Source organism: Marmota flaviventris, chromosome 5 (assembly GCF_047511675.1).
Source record: "Marmota flaviventris isolate mMarFla1 chromosome 5, mMarFla1.hap1, whole genome shotgun sequence".
In the NCBI taxonomy this organism is placed as follows: domain Eukaryota; kingdom Metazoa; phylum Chordata; class Mammalia; order Rodentia; family Sciuridae; genus Marmota; species Marmota flaviventris.
This window is the reverse complement of record NC_092502.1, coordinates 104,608,010-104,635,870: the sequence shown is the minus strand read 5'-3', so window position 1 is coordinate 104,635,870 and position 27,861 is coordinate 104,608,010. Positions and strand designations below refer to the sequence as shown.

Sequence of the window (27,861 nt, the reverse complement as noted above, 5' to 3'; positions counted from 1 at the left end):
AATTTTGATCCAATATTTTAGGGGATTAAAAATAAAACACAAGAGAGTAAGTTACCCAAATAATGATTTCAGAGCCTCTGGGGGTAGGCAGCCTCAGTTCCCCTCCTGCTACCTGTGCGGCTATAGACAAGTCTCTTAACCATCCAAACCTTAGTTTCTGTCTGTTACATCTGGATGGCATCCACCTCCATGGAGTCGCTAAGGTTTATGAAGTGAGAGGATTATTTACAGTACTTAGGGTATAATATGAATGTCTCAAGCTATAGTTCATATCAGCACCATTTCCTAGGGACATTTAAGGAAAATTCACAGACCAGTTTTTCCATCCCTCGTTTGAACTGACCTCTGCTCTGAAGGAACTGGATCACTGTTCAATGCTATATTTATATGGATGCAACTTACATGGTCTAGTCTAGAAGGCCCTTGTTATCAGGGTTTGGCTTAAGGCCAACCCAAGGATTCTGAAAATGGGTTGTTTGATAGAAGATACTGAGAATCCATTTGGAGCTCTGTAGACCCAGCCTTAGAAAGAATACTAGTAAGAACAAACCCTTATCTTATGCTATCTTCTTCCACTTAAGGAAAAGTTAGTTTTGTTTTTATCTTTTTCATTTTTAGTCTTTACCAGAAAAAGATAGTTTCATTCTGTCTTAGCTTATTGCTCTCCTCAAAAAGAGATTTCTCTGTTCTTTCTTGATAAGACTTGTACAAAACATGGTTGTAAGGATTTCCAGAAAAGTAAGGTGACATGGACCGAAGCTGGGAAAAGATGGAATTGATGTGGGCTCCAGTTCTGCTGCTGCTTTCCTAGAGAGGTCTCTGTCCTCGGCTGTGGGGTGGGGTTGGACGGGTCATACCCAGAGTCTGCTGTGAATGCCTGAGAGCCGTGGCCTGTTTCTATCATTGCCATCACCTGCGGTCCCTATGCTTTTCACCTCCACAGCCTCCCGCAGCAGACCCCTCCACCTCCTCTTGCCCAACCCTGGGTCAGCTCTTATTTCATCATAAGCTTAGGATGAAGATGAATTAAACCTTGTGGTTCCAAGAAAGTATTGGCAATATTCTTTTGGAGAAAGAGGGGGTGAGGTCTTTGCAGTTCCACTTGAAAAGCAGTGCAGGTAGCCGTCCCTTTACACAGTTCTAAGGTGCACAGATTTCATTGATTAGTTAGATTAGCACCAGTCCCCCCCCCAAAATGTGTTTCAGATGGCAGTTACATTGGTGTTTTAACTGTGAATAATTGCATAAAGTACAAACATCACTGCAAGCTCTTCAGTCCACAGATCACTAGGTAAATAACAAATGGGCAGCATGACCAGTGATCATGCACATCAATATTTCAGAGTCTCTGTAATTAGTCCAAGCCTATCTGTTATTCACTTAAGTACAGACAACAAAGTGTATAGTTGTGTTTCCTCCTGTCTCTCAGTGATAAACCCACACGACTTTATGAAAAAGTAGACCATTGAGAGGAAATAAGCCAACAAAGATGAAAGCACAGCAAAGAAATGCCAAGTGATGATTCTGTAAGTGAAATTTGAACTGAATGGAAATGGAATTAGAAGAGAAATAGCTGGCCACGGGAATGCTGATGGGGCTATACCTCTGGGAGACTCTGGACATGTAGCCAGTAGAAGTTAGTGAACATAAGCTCATTGACGTCAGTGAGAACAGTGTTTGTGACAAGAAGAATGAAGATGTCACAGAGGAAGTGAGGTGAGCAAAACACATCACACTCATTAAAGGAATTCTGAGGGTGTCGCATGACACTGGAAGCACAGAAGGTAAAATATTGGAAGCTGATCCAAACTTAGAAGGATGACAGTTCCTCAAGGAATAGAGAAGATGCTTAGTTCCTGCAATAATTTATATGGCTAGAAGGTGACAAGCATTATTTAAACTACTCTTGATAATTTTTTAAAAGAAATAAAACATCTTAAATCTCAACATTTCTAATGCTTTAAATCACAGAGTACTGAATAAATATTCATTTTACATTTTTAGAATTTCCCTATATATTTGCAGCCCAGAATTAAATAGCTTAATGATGCTCTGACAAAAGTCTTCAAAGGTCAGAGAACCATCATATATTTTTACCTTTGTTTATTAAGATCATGCTGCATTCAGGTCATTTTATGAGGTGCACTTTGCACTCCCATGCAAAGTGAGCATGTAAATTATGACCCCAGGTAGAACCCAAGTTGGCTGAGGTCTGCTCCAGAAAAAAGACAGTCCTCATTGTTCAGGCTTCAGCCCAGATCCATTCTTTATCTTCCATCAAAACATTTTGCTGTGTTTACTGTTGTTGGAGTGAGATGTCCTTCTACTTCTTCTCCTGTGCCTGGTTTCTTGTCCATGCATGATATTTGGACACTACTTATTAGTATTTATTGTAATCATCTGCTTCCCTAACTCTCTCCCCTGCTGGGGACCTAAGGGGAGAGACTGGCCTATGGCAGTTTTTGTCATGGTTTTAGTTCCAGTTCTTAATATTTTGTATTATCAGTCATCAATAAATATTTTTGAATGAATGCTGAGCATATTATGTGTATCATGCACAAGGATCCATTTATTTTTCTTTGCTACAAATCAAGTTCAGTTTTATGCCTTTAATGATTTTTTTAGGAATATATTTTGCCAAGTCATTTTACGAGATTTGTTTTAGTAAATGGTCAATACAGCTTAACAAAGGACCACATCTAACAAAGAAACTACAAATACTGATATGTAGAATGTTAAAGCTGAAGAGCGGCTGTATTACTGAAGATTTAAAAAACATTTTTGTTGGCAAGTAACAGCTGCCTTGTGTAAGAAAAGTAAATAAAGGAGTCAGAAAGTTCATCAGAAAGATAATGCAAATTTTTTCAGAATCCAAGGAAGACTTGATGAAAAATCTCCCCTCAGTGTCTTCACCTGTTAGTGGGCCAGGGGTCCCATTCTATGGATCTGTATCTTTTTGTTCAAATTCTAAACTCCTGGAAGCACAATATCCTTAGTCTCACTGTGGCCTGGGAGATGGAAACAGAGTCCAACCCTGGTCACGTAGATCCACCCTCCTGGAGAAGACATAGTTTTTTTAGAGCTAGGCAAACATTTAAAAATGGTGATTAGGACAGTGTTTTTACTTTAACTTAGATATTGTATTTTTATTCCTATAGATTTTTACTTTGCATAGAAGTTGAATAATTGGAAAGTAGCCTTTCTAAAATAATTTTTAGTAATGGGAAGAATTTTAAATACTACTCAAATTCTCCAGTAGTACCTTTATAATACAAATACTCCAATTTTAAAATGCAGATTTTATTATTATTTAAGGATGGCAAGGTCAACAGCCCAGGGGACAGTTGACATTCAACTGTACTAAGGGGGAAGGCATACCACGCCACATAGGGCCACCCAGGGAGGCATAAGGATCAGTCCAGAGGCCAGGGAGCAGGGAGTGCCTGGGCAAGGGCCTTTACTATCATTTCCATGGAAAGGAATGGGCAAGCAGGGTCAGCTGGTTTGTAATTGACTAGTTTGGATAATTTTAGGGGGTCTAGAACATTTGTGTTGTTTCTAGTTGTCTAGTACCTAATCTTAGGATGAAAAGGGCAGGAGAGTAGTGGCCCAGAGGGTGAAAGTCCTGTATGAGAACCTATAGATAAAGGAGGTGGTTAGAGTGTGGGTTCTGGGTGTATTGGTTTGCATATTAAAGCAGAGCTAACAGGAGAGGTGTTTTCTTTTTCACCCCTGTACCAGGGATTGAACCTAGGGACCCCCTACTACTGAATATACACCCAGCCCTTTTTATTTTTTTTCATTTGAGATTACTTGCCCTGGAGTTTGCAATCCTCCTGCCTCAGCCTCCCAAATTGTTGGGATTACAGGTAATGCTTTTCCTACCTCTAGGAATTAGTTTACCCTGGGAGAGAGGCTGTCCCTCCGATGTCAGCAAAGCCCTAAATGTCAAAAAACATCCAAAACACAGAAAATAAAAAGATATGGTTAATACAACTCCTTCCCATCAATGTGTCTTGAAAGTTTTCATGTGAAGTTTTTTTTTTTTTTTAAGTCTTTTAAATGACCTACACTTAAAACATGATCCAGCGCTGCGGTGAACTTGACCTCCTCCCACACTTCCAGTCTCTCACATTCCCGTCCATCATACTGTATCCCTTACAGTCCGTCAGACATCTCAGGCACAGTCATGGCCCTATAGGGCTTCTGGAACTCTACCTGGCATGCTTTTCCTTCAGATGCCAACTCCTTTCCCAGCCACTCACTCCATACCTCTACCATCCCCCACTCCTGCCCCCCCATACTGCTCGACTGCATTTTATATAGCACTTGGCACTTTTTAACATACCACACAATCTCCTTTCTTAATGTACTATTGTTTTTGTCCCTCTACTATGACAATTAAAGAATCTTTGTTTTGTCCATCAACTAAAAACAGTGCCTGCCACATAGCAGATATTCAGGAATATTAGGTGTTCAGATGTTGTTGAATAAAGTGCTTTTTATTTTCCCAAAAGTGGAACACTCGGTCTTAAAAGGACACAAGAAAAATGAGATTAGTGGTATCTGTAGAAATGTCTAATAGGAATAGAATTGTGTTAGTCAAATTTTGAGGCATGATTAAATCAAGGAAATACAAGTTGTTGAAATTCATGTTTGAAAATCCATCACTCAGCCAGACAGACGAGAAACAAGAAGTTCTGTTACTCTCTGGCTCCGTAGCTCTGCACACTGGGTTTCTCAGGTTAATCCCACAGCTACACCAAGTAAAGGGCTATTGATTTTTTTACAAACTGGTTTATTCTACCTGCTGTTTCTCATTGTGGCTCCCTTGTTAATAGTTTGGTTTGAAGGCTTTCTTTTCACTGTGAAGGTACAAAAGGTGGTGCCCTTCAGTTTTCTTGGGAGATGCATCTCCCATTTTTCCCTTGTAGGAACTCTGTGTCTGAAGACATTAGGAGTACACTGGACTGAGGAGTGACAGGCTCTGACCAGAGTGAGCCTTTAGTAAGTATGACTGCCCCAAGTGCTACTGCTGTGTGGTTTTAAGCCACATGTGAAGAAACTAATGTCAAAATCATACTGAAAAAATGCATTATTTCTTTTTCAGAAACATGGCAGTTAGAAAACAGAAAATGTATATTTGGATATCTAGTGATATAAAGGAATTATTGGGGAGGTTTAGGTATGAAATAGTAGTGTGGTTGTTTTTTTAGGAAAGTGTTTAACAGATGTGTATGGATGAAATGGTGCAGTATCTGATTTGCTGCAATCTAACAGGAGCACTGGGGAGGGGGGAGGTGTAGAGATGAACTCACATTGGTTGGCAGCTGGCTATTGAGAAAGCTGGGTGATGGGTGCATGAGGTTTATTATATTATTGTATCTACTCTCCTAGATAGTTCTGATTTTCAAATAATAAAATACTGCTTAATTATAATAGTAATTATTGGACAATTTGGTGTATTTCTTTATTTAATACATTGTTGGTATTTTTAAAATTTTTAGTCATTGATGGACACAGTAACTTTATTTATTTTTATGTGGTGCTGAGGATTGAACCCAGTGCCTCACGTGTGCTAAAAGCGCTCTACCACTGAGCCACTACCCCAGCCCAATTTGGCTTATTTCTGATTATAAATGAAACACACTGGGTGATGAATGATATTGGCTATTGGCTTAAAAGCCCTTCATGCTGAGAAACTACCATTCAATTCCTCATTGTTTAAACCAGTAGTGGCTGCTGAAGAATATTAAATGCCTTACCAATATTTTGAGATATTTAATTTTTTTCTTACTGGACCTCTTCCTGGGAGGTAGTAAAGGCCTCACTGAGCACAGTGGCAGTCATCTGTAATCCCAGATACTCAGGAGACTGAGGCAGGAGGATCCTAAGTTGGAGAACAGCTTGGGCAACTTTGGGAGACCCTGTCCCAATAAATAATAAATAATAAAAAAATATATAAAATAAAAAAATAAAGACCTCTTGCATTTCTCAGAAAAATCCTTAGAGTCGTTGTTACTCTTTGACTTACCAAGTACTTACTGAACAGCTACTCAGTGCCAGCAGGTCCTTGCTCTTCTGGTACTTTATTCTCTAGTAGGGGAGATAGATCATGTGTAAATAACTTCAGATGTTGGTGGGGCTGTCTCTGGCTTTCTGGTTGGCAGAGAGTCTGTGTTCCTGAGCCCAGGGGATGAGGAGGGAAAATGGTGTGAAGCATTGCTGCCTTCTTTTGAGTAGGTGGAGCTGCTCTTTGCAATGAAGCAACTTGAAGCACATTTTCCTCAATTTAGTTCCATCCACTTCACATTTCATGATCATTCTTTGCACATTTTGGCAAAGATTAAATGTTCAAATTAGTTTCTGAGGTTGTTGAGTTCTTTTTAGTTTCTGTGTCTTTACAGGTATTGTAGTTGTGAGTTCAGAGGAGGGGGTGTCCTCCAGGGACTTGGAGGCAAATGTCACTTGCTCTGGAGCCAAGTGATATATTCCTATGCAACTCATCACCTAATATGCATGAACTACCCTGTAAATAAGTTTACAGCTTATCTTATCATAAGAACACTTATAATTGCAACAAGTAACCCCACCAGAGTGATTGAGCACCAATCTGTGTCTAATCATTCAAGTCTTAGAACTAAACTTATGGGGTGCTCTGCTAAGCACATCTCACAGCAAGAGATACAGACCAAGGAGATGAATTAACTTGTTCCAAGACCCCTAGAACTAGTTGGAGGACCTGCATTTGAAGTTAGATGCTTCCCTCCAGTGCCTCATGTTTTACCAGTTGACCACAGGCCCTTTCCCAGTGCAGTCTCTGAGGACAAAGGTTTCTGTCAAGATGCTCTGTTCTCTGTTTTTCAGGTTTTGCTAATCTTTGCAAAGGAAGATAGCCAGAGTGATGGCTTCTGGTGGGCCTGTGACAGAGCCGGTTACAGATGCAACATTGCTCGGACTCCAGAGTCAGCCCTTGAATGCTTTCTAGATAAGCATCATGAGATTATTGTGATTGATCACAGACAAACTCGGAGCTTTGATGCAGAATCAGTGTGCAGGTACCTTCCTCCTTCTAAGGCACTTAGTATCTAACTGTCTACTGAGCAAGCAGCTCAAGGTTAAAGTTATAGATATCTTTAGTTCTACCCCAAACATTTCTACAAACTGTGTTGACCTTGATGAGCAGTGTACACAGATATCTGTGATAAAAGCTGTAGCTTTTCCCATAGATGTTTCTCCACCTTGCTGTTTTTCCACATTTGAGTTGGACTGAATTCCAAGATTTGAGCTGGGCTCAGGGGTATTCCTCTTCCCACCTCTTGTACTGCTCATAAAAAAAAAAAAATTAAAATTCACACAGTTTGGCTTGCACAGATATGGTTTGGATTTAAGGAAGATATTTTAAACTTCATTATTCTGTCCCAAAATGAACATCAGAAATGTGTGAATATACATTTTTCCATGCGTGACACAGATGGGTAGATCCTGCTGCAGACTTCCCAGACATGGAGGGAAGGCAGACACTTTCAGTAGCAGAAAGTCTTCCAGGGCCCAAGCCCTTGCTTGTTTACAGAAATGCCTGCACTCTGGGGAGCAAACACATGCCTGTTCATAAATAAACGCACAGTCATAGAAGTTTGCTTGTGATGAACTGAACCATTTATTAGAAGTGGAATGCTTTGAAGCTAGACAGGAAGAGGTCACTAATTAAATGCTAGACCAAGACAGAGTCCAGTTACATATGGAGCTGGAATTCTCTTGAATATTACTGAGAGGAAAGGTGGAGAAATTGCTTCCTAGAACTTTTGGTACACTGACAAGAAATTAATGTATTAGAAGAAGTTTCTTGTCCCAGGTATTACCTTGCGATTCCTTGATGATTTTCATTTTCCCAAAGAAGAATTTTTTCCTAAGTAACCAATTTAATAATGTTTTCATGGTCTTAAATTGTATCTTTCTGAAAAGAAATATTTTCCTATTAATAATATATGTAAACTCACTCTTAGCATATTTGGATGCTATTGTTAGGGTTAAAAAATATATTTTTAGGCAACTCTTATCAGGTTCCCTCTCACCCTATGAGAGCTCTGTCTTTTTTCTTCCTGTTTGAATAAATCCCACTCTTAAAAAAAAAAAAAAAAAGAAAATATTTGTTCCTTCTAAATGATTTGCATGCTAGAATTGGGTCCTTTGTAACTATGTCAACTTTTTCTGGCTTTTACTTAGTTTTCTTATGTGTTAGTAACGGAAAAACCACAGTCCTTGTACATACGTAGAATGATTAAGGTTAGCTTCCATTGTAAAGAAAAAAGAATAGGAAGAACTCTTTTACTTTAAGCAAAAGCCTCATTCAGCAGATCAGCTTTACATTCTTCATTGAATATAACCAGTGTGCTGCTTCTGTCTCAGTTGCACAAAAGAGTAATGGGGAAATCTGTACAGTTCAGAAGGCAAGTGTATATAGCTGTGTGTTTGCCAACCACTACTGGTCTTGTTGGCAATAAATTTTCAAATGCTTACCTATCAGCAAAGGAGATAGTGGGGGACACTTCTGGCAGGTGTGCATTCTTTATTGTCATTGATGACCCTAGATCCCTGGCTTTTCATCTAGACTGCACCTTGGCCTAGCATACATGCTTGGACCTCACATCCATCCTAAGTCTCTCAACCAGGAGGAGGTCTGGGTCCCTCTTACCACACACACTCCTTTGGAGGGATGAAAGGGAAGAGGTAAGCAGCAAGAATCAACCTGAAAGAAGTGAAAGGAAGCCAAGAGTGCATGCTCCAGACCAGTTACATTTAATACATGCTTTAACGACTTGATGAGACTCACCTCTTAAAAGTATGACCTAGCAGTGTGCCCGTGCTGCTTCCCTGGGGTTGAATGAAGGTTAGAGTTCATGGTGTTTACCTAGAGATCAGAGCATGCCTCTGAAACACCATGTTGTTTTTAATTTGGTGCTTCTGCTGAGTATCCAGTGGGCTCCTAAGTATACAATATAAGCAGCTTCACCTTGGCAGCATCTGCTCTCTGGGGTGGCTGAGTGGCAAGTGATCTGAGCCAGCCCTGAAAGGGTGCTGCTGGCCTTCCTGCTTTGCCTCCTCAAAGGAGCTCACTCAAATACCATTTACCCACAAGGGAAACTTAACTTCCCAGGAATAGGCAGCTGATCATTTTCCTGAGCCTGTACTCACACAGTATGAGGTCTCAAGGAGCAAGATAAGGAGAAGGTAAAAATTTTAAGAAGGGTCAGGAAATTTTGGAGTTGAAGGATATAAAGCAGTAGGAGCCACTGTCTCTGGGAGCTAGTAGCACAGACACATTAATATGGAGAGGACCAGAAATACCTATACCTAGAGAGAAAAACAAATACATATTGTTTCACAAATTACTCCAGAGTAATTCTGTCCTTGGTGATGGTGGTTCCTTTTTGAAGGATCTCAAAACAAGCAGAGGCCATACCCAGGAGACAGGTTAAAACAAGCATGCTGATTTGCACTAATATTTAAGGAGGTGTTCCTTTATTAACAGTATGTCCTGTTCATAGTTCCCTGATCGGAGCAGTCCAGAATCTGGGTTGCAGCATAGCATATTTTCTAAGAAGATTCGTGGACCTCAGAATTCTATATCCTTCTGTAGTTTCATCCTATGAAATTTCTAGGAAGTAAACTAACTGTATACAGGTGGTTCTAGTACAACAAACATCATTATCTAGTGACAGTTACCATATTGCAACGTTTCTCAGCCCCAACAAATGACCAAATTGCTTAATGTATTTAAGCACAAAAGTACAACTGAAAATTTGGAGCAACCCTTTGAACCATCTTTAATAGGCTTTATACGTGGATGTGGCTTTCTGAATTATCAACTATTTGAAAAGGAAAAAGATTCAACCTAACTAATCTCTCCAGTACAAACTAATAACTGAAGGATTGAAGAATTGCCAATGTCTTTTTTTTTTTTTAAAGAGTGGGATTAAATAAATAAATAAATAAATAAACCCATAAGATTTAAGTGGAATTTACCAATTTTTTGAAGTGGAAAATTGGCAGGTGTGACCTTGTTGGATAATTGCCCAGAAGTTAAAATAATTTTTTAAAAAATGAGGAGATGTCCTAATCCACAAGGGCATCTTTCTTTGTTGTCTTTCATGTGTTTGAAGACTTTTTCTGTAGAGAAAGATTTGATTTGGGGCCACTTTCAATGTGAAGTAGTTTCATATTTGCTTAATATAACAAAGGCCAGATCACCTTGTTTGACTTGGAGCCTTCTCATTGCAGGTCGATCCGGGCCACGAATCCCTCGGAGCACACAGTGATCCTTGCCGTGGTTTCACAAGCGTAAGCTCAACTCCTGCCCCCAGCTGGAAGTCCTACTGTTCACTCTGAAACATTTGTCTGATGTAATTCCGTTTTTGCTCTAGCAATGCACAGGGCATATCTTGGGCCCTACAATACCAATTTTAGAATTTGCTTTGGGGATTGTGTTTATTTCACAAGTTTCTGGAAATATTTCAGTTTTCATCTCTTATATAATTGCTGTTAACACATTCTCAGATACCTTAGGGGAAAAAGTTTATTTATCATCCTTATACACCAGAAATGAATAGAAAATCTGAAAAGGAGGTCTAGAGAGAACATTGTTCCTGTTAATCTTTATTCTTTGAAGAAAAGAAATGGGAAAGTACTTGATTTTTCATTTCAGAAGAAAAAAAAATCATAGCATGAGAACAAAGAGGCATTACATCCACGGCAAGAAAAGGCTTGTGAAGTTTATGTGAGAACCATCGTTTGACTGGAAGCAGGACAGTAGGGTTTATATTGATATTGGACCACAAAGAAGGAGAGTGAGCTATAGGCATAATATGACTGTGGGATGAGAAACTGCTCTGCTGGGTTTATTATCTGAAATGGCCAGCACTCAAAATGAAAGAGCCAACGGCGGGGGGGGGGGGGGGGGGGGAAGCGAGCCAGATGTGGTGGCGCACACCTACACCTATAATCCCAGTGGTTCGGGAGGCTGAGGCAGGAGGAACACAAGTTCAAAGCCAGCCTCAGCAAAAGCGAGGCACTAAGCAATTCGGTGAGACCCTGTCTCTAAACAAAATTCAAACTGGGAATGGGGATATAGCTCTGTGTTAGAATGTCCTTGAGCTCAATCCCCACTTGCCCTCCCCCCACAAAAAAAAAAAAAAAAGAAAGAAAGAAAAGAGAAAAAACTAAAAAAAAAAAAAAAAAAACCCCAAGTATTTGTACAAATTATAAGCTACAATGGTTGGAATCTTTGTAAGTGACAAAATTTGTTGTAGTCAATGAATGGCTTTCATTAGCTTCAGAGAGAATAAGACCTTAATTAAGGCCTAAGACCTGTCAGACTTGGCCCCCTTGTGGCATTTGGCACAGATTCTGCAATGAAGGAATTGACAAGCCAGCAACTCTAACGAAAAAGTGTAGGGCTCCTGCAGACAAGCTGGCCCAGGGAACCGGTGAAACACTGCATGACGAAGTCAGATTGGTGCGGTAGGAAATCATGGCTACAAAGTCCTGCCCTGACCAAGGTCCCCAATTTACATGTTAGTCCTTGAGTCTTCTCTTGATACCTACCATGGTCTGTGGTCCAAAGAAGGTGAAGAATTGTCCCCATCGGTTCCTTAGACATGCCATCTGGTGGGAGATGAGATCCCAAAAGGAGGGAGTGGGGGAAACTGAGACATGAGGTCAGCTTCCTTTGGCCCTCTTCCTTACATTTGTCTTCTGGACACTCTAGTCCCAGAGCCTTGGATGTGGACACCAGAAACACACCAGGCCACACAGCCTTTTCTCAACCCTGGCTTACTCCATGGGCCCAAGAATGAAACACCCTTTTCCCCACACTAGAGCAAAAATCAAAGTTTACTGTAGCTTATTTGTTGTGATATTTCATTTGTTTTATGTTTTTATTATAAAATATTTCATCTAGAGAGAGTGTTCATTAAATGAATGCCTGGGTCTATGCTATCCAACTTAAGAAATAGAATATTATTAATATCTTTGGAACCCTTTCCACATCCCTCCTGATTTGTCATTTAGAGAAGACAGAACCTCAAGTTCCTGAGGTAGAAAGAACTTTCCTGTAGGGCAGTAATTGGCTGTGGGCAATACCATAAATGAACAGTGGAGTTTCTCTTGTTCTTTTCTGTCAACATTTCCACCCAATCCTGTTGTTCCACTTTTCCTCCCATATTTTCAGGGTAGGGTATATACCCCCATGCCACTTGCTAGCTGTCCCAGGATACATGGCAGTAGCAGCCCAGGTATAGGATATCTTCATGACAAGTCAGCCCCCACCCCTACTTTGTACTCAAGACCCAACTGTTGTAGGCTCAGTATAGGAAACCAACTCATAAAGTGGGTGAAAAGGATCAATTTTGGTTTCCTTCCTTTCCAACTTTGTGTTCTTGCTGACACTTCTTTCCCACTTGCTGTGGGGTCCTGCAGCCATTAATGCGAGGTTGTCTATGACACATTGAGAGTGGCGTAGCTAGGCCTTGGGGTGGGAGTCATACTTCCAGAAGCTTGGGGGCCAGCAGTCTCAGGATAACTAGCATAACTGATGTGACCTTTATGGTATTGTTTCCATATATCTGCTCCAACCACAAAGAGAAATCTACTGTTGGATCAGGCTACTCATGTGTATCAGGGGCATTTTTGGGCACACCACTGGTCTTGACTGCCTGTGTTCTGTTTGCATCTGAAAGGCAGATGTGAGGTCTGTGTTCCTGATGGCAAGTGTCCCCTATAGGCACATATAGATCACGAAGCCACCCTTAGAGCTAATGCCCATGGTCTCATTGCTCTCTCTCCATGTTTCAGTGTGAGGAATCCTGGTTTGTATCTGCTGTGTGACCACATTTTCTGCTTTGCTGCAGATCTGATGACCATGAAGAGGCCTCGGTCCTTCCTCTCCTCCATGCAGGCTTCAACCGGGTATGTACAAGGTGAAGCGGGACCTCCCTCTGACCCTCCCATAACAGCAAAGCAAATAGCCAGGGGAACTTTTAAGGGTCATGAGCCCCAAAATTGAGAGGGGAAGGAAGTAGCTGTGTTTTCATTGGGTTGGAATGAGCAATTGCTAGTTAAGCTTTTTGCTTTTTTTCTCCACTGTATAACAGATATGTAATGACATAAAAATACATATTAGAATGTCAGATCAAGATTCTGTAGTTCCAAAGTAGTCTCATGTAAATCAGTTCAGTTTATCAGATTTAATGTGTGTGTGTGATTATATAAAGATGAGTCCACCAAATTGGCAGTTGGGATTCTGTGTTCCCCAGGACCTGGCCACAGCTTTTGCTCTAGACAGGCCTATGGTGGGCACAGCATCATGTGAACTTCTGGTTTACACCATCAACATCAGCAAAAGAAAATTCTTTGGAGCGACAGCTATGTGAAAAACAGTGATATTCAACTTGGAAGATTAAAACTGATGATTCCGAGGAAACTTATCCTAGAAATATCTAGGCTTGCCAGGTTTCTTAAGGTAGAAATTTGATTGGAGGCAAACTCTGTGCATGCAAATAGGAAGAAAATAATGGAGTTCATTTAAAATTTTAAAAAAGGAGAGAAAGAGGATGGGAAAAGATGATTAAAGGGCTGAAATTGTGGCTTAGCGGTAGAGCACTCGTCTAGCACATGTGAGGCCCTGGGTTCGATCCTCAGCACCACATAAAAATAAATAAAATAAAGGTACTGTGTCCAACTACTTTTGACAAATAAATGTTTTTTTTTAAAAAGATGATTAAAACATGAATGTTTAAAATAAGCATATTTCATAATATTTAAAGAAAGCAAGTTTTTATAGAGAAGCTATAGAGGATTTTACTTTATAAGTTTGACATTTTTTAAAATATAACAAACATATTTATTATTCCAGTTAAAAATTCCCTTTGCTTAAAAATAGGGTTGAGATCCATAGTTGACTTATGTAAGTTTTGTTGATAATCTAAACTCAAGTAAATGACCTGTACCATCCTTGAAATTCCTAGTTTAAACTATAAATATTAGCAAAGAACAAGTACATGAAAAAATGCTCACCATCACTAGCAGTCAGAGAAATGCAAATCAAAACCACCCTAAGATACCATCTCACTCCAGTAAGATTGGCAGCCATTATGAAGTCAAACAACAACAAGTGCTGGAGAGGATGTGGGGAAAAGGGTACTCTTGTACATTGCTGGTGGGACTGCAAACTGGTGCGGCCAATTTGGAAAGCAGTATGGAGATTCCTGGGAAAGCTGGGAATGGAACCACCATTTGACCCAGCTATTGCCCTTCTCGGACTATTCCCTGAAGACCTTAAAAGAGCGTACTACAGGGATACTGCTACATCGATGTTCATAGCAGCACAATTCACAATCGCTAGACTGTGGAACCAACCCAGATGCCCTTCAATAGATGAATGGATAAAAAAAATGTGGCATTTATACACAATGAAGTATTATACAGCACTAAAAAATGACAAAATCATGGAATTTGCAGGGAAATGGATGGCACTAGAGCAGATTATGCTTAGTGAAGCTAGCCAATCCCTAAAAAACAAATACCAAATGTCTTCTTTGATATAATGAGAGCAACTAAGAACAAAGCAGGGAGGAAGAGCAGGAAGAAAAGATTAACATTAAACAGATACATGAGGTGGGAGGGAAAGGGAGAGAAAAGGGAAATTGCATGGTAATGGAGGGAGATCCTCATTGTTATACAAAATTACATATAAGAGGTTGTGAGGGGAATGGGAAAATAAACAAGGAGAGAAATGAATTACAGTAGATGGGGTAGAGAGAGAAGATGGGAGGGGAGGGGAGGGGAGATAGTAGAGGATAGGAAAGGTAGCAGAATACAACAGTTACTAATAGGGCATTATGTAAAAATGTGGATGTGTAACCGACGTGATTCTGCAATCTGTATTTGGGGTAAAATTGGGAGTTCAAAACCCACCTGAATCAAATGTATGAAATATGATATGTCAAGAGCTTTGTAATGTTTTGAACAACCAATAAAAAAAAAAAGAAAAATTCTTAAGTGATAACTACTTGAACAAAGCTGATATTCAATTTTAAGATTGATATTAATTACTCCAAGTGGACTTACCAACAATGAAATAACTGGGCTTACCTTGAATCTCAAAGAGATGGTATAATATACCCCTTCTAAAATAGGAAAAGGCTTGTGCCTTGTAGATTAAGAAAATTCCTTTAGGTTTTTTTTTTTTTTTTTTAAGTAATAGTGCTTTGCTCTCCTAGGCTTAAAAGAAAATTCCTCTTGGTTATAGACCATGGAGGAGCAGAAACTGCCTTTGTGAAACTGCTGCTCTGTGCTTGGTGTGCTTCACGGGAAGCAGCACGCTGTGTGAAAGATTCAAGGCAGCATAGTGACCCCATGTGTCTGGTTACCAATACTCCGCACTCTCCTGGCCCTTTCTCACGTCTGTCATCTTCTCCCAATGGTTGGCATTTGGTTTGGAAAGCTACTCTATGTACAGAAATGAGGATGCATAAGAGAGTGTTCTGAGTTTTGGAATGGAGAGTTGCCAGAGGGAAAATCAGCAAAGAAGCCACATGGTTGAGATTTATTTTCTTTACTTGTTTATTTTCTGAGAAATAACTCTACAACTAGTCTCAGATTCATATATCAGTGAATTCATATATCAGTGAATATATGAATTCATATATTCATATATCACATTGGCCATCCTACTCCACCCCTTTCCAATGCTGACCTTTTTAAGCCTGAGTCAGGACCCTTGAGTGTGAGGTCTTCAGTTTTCTGCATTATCTGGGGGATGATTGGAGAGCAGTGTGGACACACTGAGGGTTTTATCAATTAGGACTCATCTTGGTCTGTGGAGTGGTCCTTCAGAATTCTGCTTTGGGTTCAGTGATCCTTCTTCCTCCAGCTGGCTTTGAGATTGGTTTTGATTGGAGCCATAGCATCTGGACTGGAGAATTGAGACTGTATATATGCTCATAGAAAAGCTTGGGAAAAACAATTGCCTTTCTTTAGGTGTTTAGTGCTCTTAAGAAAATTTAACAAAAGTTCGTCATTTCTCTTTGTGTGTTTGGTAACCTGTCTGTGCTGTTCTGGAAGGATTTGTTTCCTGGATGTGTCGCTGATTTTTGCAGTCAGCCAAGATGAATAAACCCTTGGGAGTAGGGGGTCATGAAAGCCAAGCCCTGTCAGGGAACACCAGGTGTTCCTGAATGCTGGGTCAGATCTGATCAAGGCACTTACCAGTTGGATCTACATGTCCCCAGTCACTAGGGCTCTCTCCCAGGGAAGCATACAATTCCTGCAGTGGCTCCCAGAGTTACTATGGCTTGAGATCAGCTGAGGTGGATCTCCAGGTGGCTGTTAATCTCTTTTGGTATCTCTACCCAAGCACCTTCCAAATATGCCATCTATTCTTGACTTCTGTAAAGTTGTTTCCCTTCTCTGAGTTGTTTTGATTGTATTAAATCTTTTGCTGAAACTCAGCTAGCTAGATAGCCAGCGCTTCAGTGTATGGTCCTCAAGTGGGGATCCAGTAATAAGTTGTGTCATCAAATATCCCCAAGAACTCCCTGTGAAGCCTTTGGAGCCCCATACACATGGCTTACTGAATGGATGCTCAGTCCACACCGCACCTTTTAGAAACTAGCTTCTTAATAAAGATGAAGCTGTTCCTACATTAAACTTTGCCTGTTCTTCTATTCAAAATGATGCTTATTCATCTCAACAAGTATTTATGGAGCTCTGACTATGTGCAATGCAATGTGCTAGGCATTCTCGGGGCACAGCTGCAGGATATGGTTCTCCCTGGAGAGGATCTCTGCGGAGTAAGAAGTGGAGAGCTGCAAATTATTATTTGTCAGGCTTAGTTCCAGTGATTTACTGAATCCTCCTTGACATATGAGGGATTTAGTATTTTCTCAGTTTTTACAGAGGAGAAAACAGTTTCAAAACAACTAAATAGCTTGCCAGAACTCACGTTTATGGCATAGCCAAAGATGCACCTGGGTCCACTAAAGTAGTATTTCCCAAACTGTTCTATGAAACACTAGTGTTCCAAAAACTCTTAACAGGTGTTTCATGGAAATAGCCTTCTGGGGAATCGGTGCAGACTTGATTTCTCCTTCCCCTGGAGAACCCACAGAGCACGTTAGCAATGCACATTGAATGCTCTGAGGGCTCCTGTAGTCAAGAACCCTTCAGTCATCCCAATGTTATCAAAACTTACTTTATCACAGAATTAATTTAATATTTCTTCAGAACATCAGAGCTCTGCTGTAGGCTGAGACATAGTTTTCATCCATTTTCTCAAGTTGAACCTGACCATTTTTAACTTAGCTTTGTAAAAAACAGAGAAAGTATTTCCCTTCTGTGTGTATTTATGGTTCTTGCCATAGTCCTTCTTAGCTTCCATATGGAATAGTCGGGGACCAGTGGCTTAGGAAAAGTTGGGGAGTCCTTGAAGGTATTTACCAGGGAGAAGGCATTTGCTCCAGATGTTTGAAAACGTGTGTGTGTGTGTGTGTGTGTGTGTGTGTGTGTAAGACAGAACAGGGGAGAATGATTTTTTCCTTTGAACAACTTAGTTGAAGGAAATTTAAGAAATGTGTCTTTCCGCAGGGCCTGCTATTGTCCCTTTCTGCCGGTGTAACTATCTGAGAGATAAATATGTGATTGAGAAGTTTGGAATACTTTAGAAGTCTGGTTATCTTTTCACTTAATAGTTTGCTACTTATTGTTTAGAAAGATTTGCATGGGGTATATTTTTTATTAGTTAAAATGCAAGATATTTTCAAGTCAGGTGCAGTGCTGCACACCTATAATCACAGTTATTAGAAAGACTGAGGCAGGAGGATCCAAGTTCAAGGACAACCTGAGCAACTTAGCAAGACCCTGTCTCAAAAATAAATAAATAAACAAATAAGCACGCTCAGGGGTAGAGTGTCCTTGGATTCAATCCCAGTAACACTCACACACACGTACCCCCCCACACACACAAAAAAGGAAAACAAAGCAAGACACAGTCTCCATTCTTAAGTAGAATTTTCCTTAAATCTGTTTCTTAACATTTTTTACTTCTTATTATTTTCTGAGTTAATTATTTCTCATTATCAATGTATTCATATAAGATAAGTGCTCATTTTCTTATATATCCTACAAGTAATATGATATATATAAGGAATGTTTTACAAATTATTTGGGTTTGTTAAGTAAAAAAACCCTACTCTCCTTGGAGTGCTGGGCTTCAGCATCTCATGCCTCCTATGAGTAGGTGCTTAATGCTTCTTAGATGAATGACAATATAATGCATTTTCTTTGGTTCTATCATTTGCCTATCTATTCATTCATATACTGTTTTTTAAATAAATACATGAAAGTCTTTTTTTTTCAATTAAGATGAAACTGAAATTAATCGTTTTGAGAGTGAGCAGTTCAGTGGCATTTAGTTTATTCATGGTGTTGGGCGACCACCACCTCTCTCATGAGCCCCAAATAGAAACTCATTTCCCATTAAGGAGTCACTCCCATCTTCTTCCCTGCAACCTTGGCAGTTGCCAACCTATATTCTGTCTCTGTGGATTGACCTATTCTAGATATTTCATGTAAACAGTATCATACAATATATGAATTTGTGTGCTTGTTTTCTTTCACTTATTATTTTTTTCTTTGAGGTTCATGCATGTTGTAGCATATATCAGTAGTTTGTTCCCATTTTATGGCTTGAATGATATTTCATTTTATATATATACCACAGTATTTTGTGTGTGTGTTTGTTTGTGTGGCACTGGGGATTGACCCCAGGGTCTCATGCCCTGTACCACTGAACTACATCCCAGCTCTATATTTTATTTCAAGACATGGTCTTGTTAAGTTGCCCAGACTGGCTTTGAACTTTTGATCCTCCTGAGTGGCTGGAATCACAGCATGTACTGCTGTGCCAGCTTCCATTGTACTTTTGATTTGCATTCCTTTGATGACTGATGATGGTGAGCATCTTTTTGTGTACTTGTTGGTGATTTGTAGTTTTCTTTGGAGAAATGTCTCTTCAAGTTCTTTGAATAGTCTTTCGTTCGGTTGTTCTTTTGTTGTTGATCTCACTGATTTTTTAAGGAACTCTGCATTAGGCACTTGGAAAGAAGCAAAGAACATCTCTCTCCTTGATAGATCATTGATAGTGTGATGCATACTGAACATGTTGAGTTTGGGGCTTTAGCTGATTTTCTTTAGTGCAATATGAAGCAAAGACATTTTGGTATTTTTAATGCTTTGCGGGGAGGCATTCAAAGCCCTTGTGTGTTTATTTTCCTATAACTATTTTATCCCACTTTTGTTATAAAGGGAGCTAAATGTAAGTATTACCTTCTATGTTTCTCATACATTTAAGTAAGCATTTCAAATTCCTTGACATTTTTTCTATTTCATCTCATCCTACCTACGAGATGGCTTATATAACAGTTACTTGGGGGTAGAAACAACTGTTAAATTTTTCTATTTGACTCTCTAAGAAATAATTGGAGATGTCTTATGTATTATCTCTGTTTTATTTTCAGAGATTTATGGAGAATAGCAGCATAATTGCTTGCTATAATGAACTGATTCAAATAGAACATGGGGAAGTTCGCTCACAGTTCAAATTACGGTAAGTAGCAAGACAAGACTGTAGATACCACGAGATTAGCAATTCTTTAGAAAATCTTATCTGTCAACAGGCTGAGGTTCACAGGTTCATAGCTGAATCCCAGGGATTTTGAAACTGTTAAATGGCTAATGGCAGCTGGCCAACAGCAATATCTAAGCTGGGGGCCCACTAATATAATGAAATAAATTAGAAGCATTTCTTATTTTGATAATATTTTCCACTACTTACATCAGTTTTAAAAATATAACCTAGGAAAATTTCTATTTAATTTTTATGTAGTTAGACCAAGATTAAGAATAGCCTTTGAGGGTTACTTTCTATTTTCTACTTATAACATTTATAAATCCTGCTTAAATTCTTATAGTAGAGACAAACTAATGGGAACATTATTAAGCTAGCTTTAATAATTGCTGTGTAGCCACAATAATAATTTCATGAACTCTGTTCGCATCTTCAGTATGCACAAAGCGTCTTTAAGAAATAGACGTGAGCTCTCTTTATAGATACAATGTGCTTTTAAGAGCAGGCGTCTCACTGGTACTCAGTTCCAAGCTGGGATTCTCTTATGTCTGCTGCTGGCCAGACACTGGGTGGTGGCATGTTCTGCTTCTGGGCTCTTTTGGACTATCAGGATCTAAGTGATCTGCCTGGATTCTGCTCTGGCTTGCTCTCAGGACCCTCATTTCTTCAACCTGCCCTCCTCAAGCTAGAGGGAAGAGGCAGGAAGTTCTTCTCTACCTATAACCCTCCTGGAAGGGCCAATCCTACACAGCTTCCTGGCATCTCATAGGATAGCCCTACAGAGCTTCTCTCTTTGGCCAACTGAGAGGTCCCTGGTAGTTTCATGCCCAGTGCAAAATTAGCAAGATAGCATCTCCCTGTAATGATAATGTATTTGTGTGTGTAAGTGGGGGTGGTAGAGGTGGGAAATCAAACCCAGGGCCTCATGCAAGCTAGATAATTATTCTACTACTGAGCTACATTTCCAATCCTTCTAACAATTTTACTTCTTATCTTGATTACTTAATTTGTGTTCAAAGATGACAATCCCCCCTGCTTTTTTCTCCAGTACTGAGTATTGACCAAGGACACTCTGAGTTATATCCCCTACTCTTATTATTATTTTTTATTTTGAGGCAGCATCTCAATAGGTTATCCAGGCTGGTCTTGAATTTGTGATACTCCTGCCTCAGCCTCCTGAGTAGTTGAGATTACAGGCATGTTCTACTGAGCCCAGCAACAAAAATCTTTTTAAACCTAACTCTCTTCTATTCCTGGGAAGCACAATTGATTGGCATAAATCTCCAGAAGCAGGTCCCCCTGCTGGGTGCACCCTGGTCTATGAAGTTGCTTTTTGGTGAATAAAGAGCTTTAAGAAATAAAGTGTTAAGATAAATACTTTTTTTTTAATGGAAGAGTATTTTAAAAGAATGTCCAACCAGTGGGAATTCAGATATTTGGAAAACTCTGGTATTTCAAAGTCTTTGATGAGGAATATTGTCAAAAACTTTCTGAATGTTTAAGTGAGTTAAATCCTGGTTTCTTTTTATCTGTATTTTTTTTTTTTGGCTTCAGAGAACTTCTTAAAATTTTTCTAGAAAACCACATTGCCTTTACTTCAGTGATTTATGCTTTTTAATAATGTATATTAATTGTTTATATTCCTAGTGGTCTCTATTGCTTTAATTGGGGGGTAGAAAGTCTTAGTATTTTTATTTGAGATGTTTTTACTATAAATAAACTTAGAAAAAGAGATTTGATTCTTGTTTAATTCTTTGTGCATCATCTCCAATAAGCAATGAATAGCCCAACACTCTATAGCTTTGGCAGGCAGTTCCCTCGTTTTATTTTAGATAGGTGCTCCTGTTTTCTTAGGTAACATTAAATGGGATGGCACATGTTAGATGCCGGGAGGGGCCCTGGTACAGATTTTGTACTACACACTGCCATTGGGGACTATCTCAGAGATCTTAGGGGCACTTTGCCCATGGCAAGCAGGACAAAGCAGGCCTATCATTTTGAAATGAATACACCTAGCTGACACAACGGTGTAAAGAAAAGGCTTCTGGTTACTGTGCTTGTGAAATCTGCTTAGAACCCAAGGTGCTGAAAACGTCTATGGGGGTCTTATCAGATTCAAACACTTGATTTCTAACAAGTACCGCGGGGATATGATAGTACCATGACTTCTTAGTCCTCACTCCTGGAACTGGTTGGAGGAGTTGGACCCATTGCTGAGACCATAATGAAAAGATTTAGGTTCTTAATATAAATCAGTGTAAAGCTGATTTATATTAAGTGGACTTGACACAGGGAGACTGTGGCCCCAGGAGGGAGGGCTTGCCTAATTCCCAGATCCTCTTACTTTCTACACTATTGTTTTTTAGCGGTTTCTGCCTCTCTACCTTACCTAAGTGTGTGCTCTTTTGGGTATGTGCATGTCCATGCATGTAAATCTCTCAGGTCTACCCAAACTGGGCCCAGCAGATACGTGGACAGTGACCCAGACCATGACCTCCCTCCAGCTCTTTGAGGCATTCAAGGACATCAAGAGCATCTACCTGCACATGACTATGTGGCAGGCAAATGACTATGTCATTTGTTAGACTGGAAAATGAGCTCTTTATTATACAATGCCAGAATAATTATAGTCTAATTATGTAATACTTTCCCCTACAATTCCGCCCCCAGCTGCAGCTAAATATGTAACATGACTGTCATTCTGCAAGGACATAGTGTGTACAGCAGTATAATGTCGATTATAGACACTTCTGTCCAGAACATCATGTATGGTGAGCATATTTACTTCACCAAGAAAAAATAAAAGATCATGCATGACTGATGGGATCAAACACAATGTGTGGTCTGATTTTAAGATTGCTTTGTGTAGAATAACTTTTTAAAGGTGTTAAGACCTAAATGACTTTTCTGTGTATATTTGATGAATTACTCTGCTGAACAGAAGAACTCATGAAAGGCAGTGTCTGGGATAATCTGAGTTAAATGAGGACCATTTGTCTCTTCTAATGTTCTTATGCCTCTTTATCATGAAAAGACCTATTTCATCTAAAATAAAGATAATGATTTAGTTCCTCATGAGGAGTTTCAGCTGATCCGTTTATATTAATGCAGTTCCAGCTATTCTTTCATCGTTAGTTGGTCTATGAGTTACACCCAAATCATCATGTTTATTTTGCTCCAAATCATAAGATGGTAGTAGTCCTCAGTTTTAGAAAGAATCAAAGTTTCTGAGGGGCAACACTCTGTTTTCCATGGAACCCTTCCTCGCTCAGTGTTGACAGACATTTGTAGAGCACCTTATCCTCTCATGGGCTCTGTGTGACAGCCATTGAGGCACAGGAGTGAAGCAAAGCTGTAAACACTTAAAATAACCAGCTCATTCTGCATGTTGTTTTGGAACAAATAGTAAGTCTGTGATCCCTTACTCTGCCACTTCTCCCTCCCCACTCATTCCAAACCCCTGATCAAATGTGAACTTGTGTCCAGAATTTTCTCCCTTCAGACCACCACCTATCCTTGTTCTAGGAGGCTTTAGAGTGTGTGTGTGTATATGTTGTTTTGGTAGCATGCAAGTCCCTTTCAAAGGGAGATCGCATATTCACCCAGCCACAATTGACAGAAGAAAACACTAAGAGCGAGGGGCCTCTTGCCACCCAGCCTATTGATGGCAGTGCTGGACTGGGATCAGGTAGCCTGCTTTTCTGTACCGTGCTCTTTGCACTCCATCCTAGTACTAGTTCTTTTTTTTCTTTTTTTTAAATATTTTTTTTGGTTATAGTTGGACCCAGTGCTTTTATTTTATTTATTTATTTTTATGTGGTGCTGAGGATCGAACCCAGTGCCTCGCACATGCTAGACAAGTGCTCTACCACTGAGCCACAACCCCAAACCCCTAGCACTGGTTCTTTATAGACTTTCTACCTGCCCTCAGGTGATGTTTGCCTTTTTCTCTCTAAACCTTCAAATTCCTTAAAGAAGGTGCTGGGGAAGCCAGGCACAGTGACACAGATCTTAATCCCAGGTATTCAGGAGCCTGAGGGAAGATTGCAAGTTCAAGGTCAGCCTGGGAAACAGTGAGACCCTGTCTCAACATTAAATAAATAAATAGATAAATAAATAAATAAGGCTGGGGATGTATCTCATGGTCAAGGGCCCCTAGGTTCAATCCCCAATACCGGGGATGGGAGAAATTCAGGGGTAATGGTTATATTGCCCATACTACCTGGGTTTCTACACCTAGGGTACTTTCCTTTCCTTTGTTTCTTTTTCCAATTTTCCAACTTCTTAACCCGAAGGATAAAAATAAAGACACGTGAGAAGTGGTGATATGGTTCCCAAGAACGGAAAATTAATAAAGCTAAGGTTCTTCTGCTTGAAGAGTATGAATAATTAATACAGGCAATTAAGTTTTCAAACTCTAGGAACATGACTCAAATTGATTACACCATTTTGCTGCAGGTTTATTTAAATAGAGTCATCAACCAAAAGAGGTTAAAAGTCCATATAAACCTTGCAGTCTGGTCATGTTTGTCATGGCAGAGGTAAGAGGGAGAATAATATGCTGCTCCTATCAATAGTGTGCGTATAAGAATTTGCTGTGTCCTACGGAATTTGCATCATACCTACAGAAGATTTTATGCTTTGTAGAGAATCATAAGATGAATGTTTAATAGATCAGTTCTGGGGGTTGATCTAAGCTCCTCCCTAAAGGCCATGCTTCAGTTGACAAAATGATAATGGTCTAAAGTACCTGTTTATATACTTAGTTGAAACATATAGGTACCTTAGGGAAATTTCTTTAGCAAGAGAGGAATTTATCATTTGATAAAATGTGTTAATTAGAACTGAATTATCCAGCTCTCCAAGTTGACATATTAGCCCATACAGAGTGTGTTCCTCCACACATAACTTCTGAGAGGCACATGCTGCCCAGAAATGCTTTCCTGTAGTGCCGAGCTCCACTCTGGACCAGGAGCCTGGAAAGTCCTGTTGCTAAGGCTGACTTTGCTTGCCTCTCCAGAAGCAGTGTAGCAGTGATGTTGGTGACAGTCTTAAGCTTCCTCTTTTTTTTTTTTCCCTTACTTAAAATGACTGTTTACAAATGCAGTAGTGGTCATGGGACAGCCAACAGTTTAAATTAGGTGGACTGGAGCATTGAAATAAGGACATGGTCTGCACCACTCAGGAATTTTGGTCGAGTTAGGCTGTTCCTCCCCTCTGCTCTGCTCACCCATGTCATGTTCATTGTCTTGCTTACCATCACACTGATGTCCTCGTCTCTGCAACCATAGAAACTCACTCTGTCGTCAGTGGACTAAAATTCTTCACTCTGCATGTATGTTTCCTTACTCTTACTGAATACATTTCTTGGTTTGACATTTCAGCTATACTCATGAGAAAAGATAAACTACAATTCATCTTTCTTTTCACCAAAGGTTTTCGAAAGCCTTAGAGAACAAAGAAATATTACTCTGTGATCCTACAAATAATAACCACCCATGTATTGAATTATTATACAGCATAATCCCAAGCACTTTGCCATAAGCCTCACATACATCATCCTTTCTGATCCTGACAAAAACCTGTGAAATATATCATCATACTCATTTTAGAGATGAGGAAACCAAGGGCCAACAAAGATGAAAATTTGTACAAGATTCCGTTAACTGGAGGAATACAGAGCCAGATTTTACTCAGAACTTTTTACCTTTTTCCTTGTAAACAGAGCAAAACAGGGTGGCAAAGTTAGATTGCCTTGATGACTGGAAAACATGGTAAGAGTTTGTTTTATAAGAAAAATAAATATCAATCCAGTAAATCAATGTCTTTTGTTTTATTTTTGTGAAGGATAAGAAAGGCTTTGCCGAGATTCTTTAGACAGTCAATATAAATAACAGAGCTCTAGCTACATACTTACCGTACAGGACAGTAAATAACTCACTGTGTTTGGAATTGCTCTATATTTGAAAGTTAGTTAAAATTATAACCACAAATTGAGAGTGTGGTTTCCCACATATAAAGGGCAGGTTATCAAGAAAAGTGCCACCTGGGGGGTGCATAGGTATAATGAACTGGGCAAGAGGACTCTGCTCTATCTGCATTTCCTCATACCAGTGGGTATGGTTGGAAGCAAGGTAATATCACAAAAGGAGGGGGAGAAAAAGGAGAAAAAAAAATTCTGTGTCTGTTCCAAAAGGCCAGAATGCCTCAGATCCAATTTAGGCCTAATTAGGTTTTCCTAATTGATGAGGACTTGACTTCTCCCTGACCACAACTGTGAAGGAAATGGAACATCACTGATGTAGAACACATGGGACTTACAAGAGAGTTTCAGCTGCATCCTTATTCTCTTGTGTCAAGTGTTTAAGTTTCATTCAGCACATAAATCATCCATTCAGATTTTGCTGAATTATAAGCTTTCTTTTTGAATCATAAATACAGATATGTATTCTTTTGTTTATGCATTTATCTTACAAAACAACTCTCTTTTCAAAACATTAATACCTGTCTTCATCTGTTCAGGCTGCTATAACAATATACCTGAGCTGATTAATTTATAAGTAACAAAAATTTATTGCTCACAGTTCTGGAGACTGGGAAGTCTAAGATCAAGGAGTCAACAGGCTCAGCCTCTGGTGAGGGCTGGTTCCTCATAGATAGCCACTTTCCATGTTCTCATGTGGTAGAAGGAACAAGGGTGCTCACTGGAGCCTCTTTTATAAGAGCACTGCTCCCATTCATGAGGGTGGAGCTCTCACAACATAATCACTTCCCCAAAGGCCCCACCCTTTAAATACCATTATATGGGGCATTAGATTCCAATGTGAATTTTGAGGGGACACCAACATTCAGACTACTTCAATAGTTCTAATGGTTCTAATGAATTTGAGATCTGTTTACTCTGTTAAGTTAACCTAAAAGTGAATGGTTTTTTATAGAGGGACTAACATCAATCTTTTGCATCTTTCAGGGCCTGTAATTCAGTGTTTACAGCATTAGACCACTGTCACGAAGCCATAGAAATAACAAGCGACGACCATGTGATTCAGGTATGGGATGAAACACTGTATATTAGTAGCTGTTGAATAGAACCTTTCAAGTTTGAGCCACTCTTTTCCAAGTACTTTCCCGTAATTTTCACATTTTCCTTGAAGAAATGAAAATCAAATTATGCAAAGAAAATACTAATAGACTTAAGCTAAAATTAGATATTCAATAAAGAACAAAAATTGTTAATTCATGTCAGAATCTGCTATTTCTTTGATGGTGACAGGGTAAAATTTTTGGGTCATCTGTTAAGATAGTATTTACATAGAAATAAATCAGAATTATAGAATAAATGCATATATATATATATGTATATACGTGCCTATAGGAACAGATTGCTTTCAAAGATATTTATTTGCCAGCAATCGGTGTTCTAATTATAATGCACTCTAATATTAATGTCCTCTTCCTAAGAAAATGTCTATAGCAGACAAAACTTTGTTGGGGCTGGGGATGTGGCTCAAGCGGTAGCACGCTAGCCTGGCATGCGCGGGGCGCTGGATTCGATCCTCAGCACCACATAAAAATAAAATAAAGATGTTGTGTCCACCGAAAACTAAAAAATAAATATTAAAAATTCTCTCTCTCTCTCTTAAAAAAAATTCTCTGAAAGGTAGAGGTTCCACTAATTGGTGGTGGCCTGTCTTCAGCAGATTTGCAGTGTCACCATGTGTGAGGAGCACTTGCTATCATCAGTGGAGTACCAATAACAGTGGTCCATCCATGGCCCCCATGACAGGAGATTCACCTTAGCCTCCTCTGAAACTCCCTGTGCACACAGATACACCTCGCCTCATCCCAGATCAATAATGGCAGTGCCCCCCCATGCCTAGGCCCTGCCCTCTGCATTTTCATTAGGTTATCCAATTTCCATTGAAATTGACAAATTGCCCTGTAGTACAGATGAAAACACTGAGTGAGGCAAGGTCAAAGAAAGCCCCAGTAATAAGCATTCAAGCCAAAATATGTAGCCACATCTTTCTGACTCCAAAACCTTCCTACCTGGTTTCCTGTCTGGCTGTGTTTTTAGAATTTGTTTTTGTTGCTGCCCCTTGAAACCGAGCTGATGGCTCCCTCGAGTTGCTGGCTGTGAGTGGCCTACCAGCCCATAGCTCTGTCTCTGGGACCAC

The 27,861-nt window shown here is 39.7% G+C and overlaps 1 protein-coding gene across 10 annotated transcripts in view; it reads left to right on the top strand.

Moving 5' to 3' along the window:
* Pde8b (phosphodiesterase 8B) overlaps positions 1–27,861 on the top strand; it is a 232,668-nt gene that overhangs the window by 137,558 nt on the left and 67,249 nt on the right. For all 10 annotated transcript variants that reach the window (XM_071612474.1, XM_071612473.1, XM_071612472.1 and 7 more), the window contains 5 exons: positions 6,868–7,058; positions 10,282–10,341; positions 12,909–12,966; positions 19,575–19,663; positions 26,655–26,733. In XM_071612474.1, the coding sequence (XP_071468575.1) occupies positions 6,868–7,058; positions 10,282–10,341; positions 12,909–12,966; positions 19,575–19,663; positions 26,655–26,733 (477 nt within the window). The remainder of the gene's footprint in view (positions 1–6,867; positions 7,059–10,281; positions 10,342–12,908; positions 12,967–19,574; positions 19,664–26,654; positions 26,734–27,861) is intronic.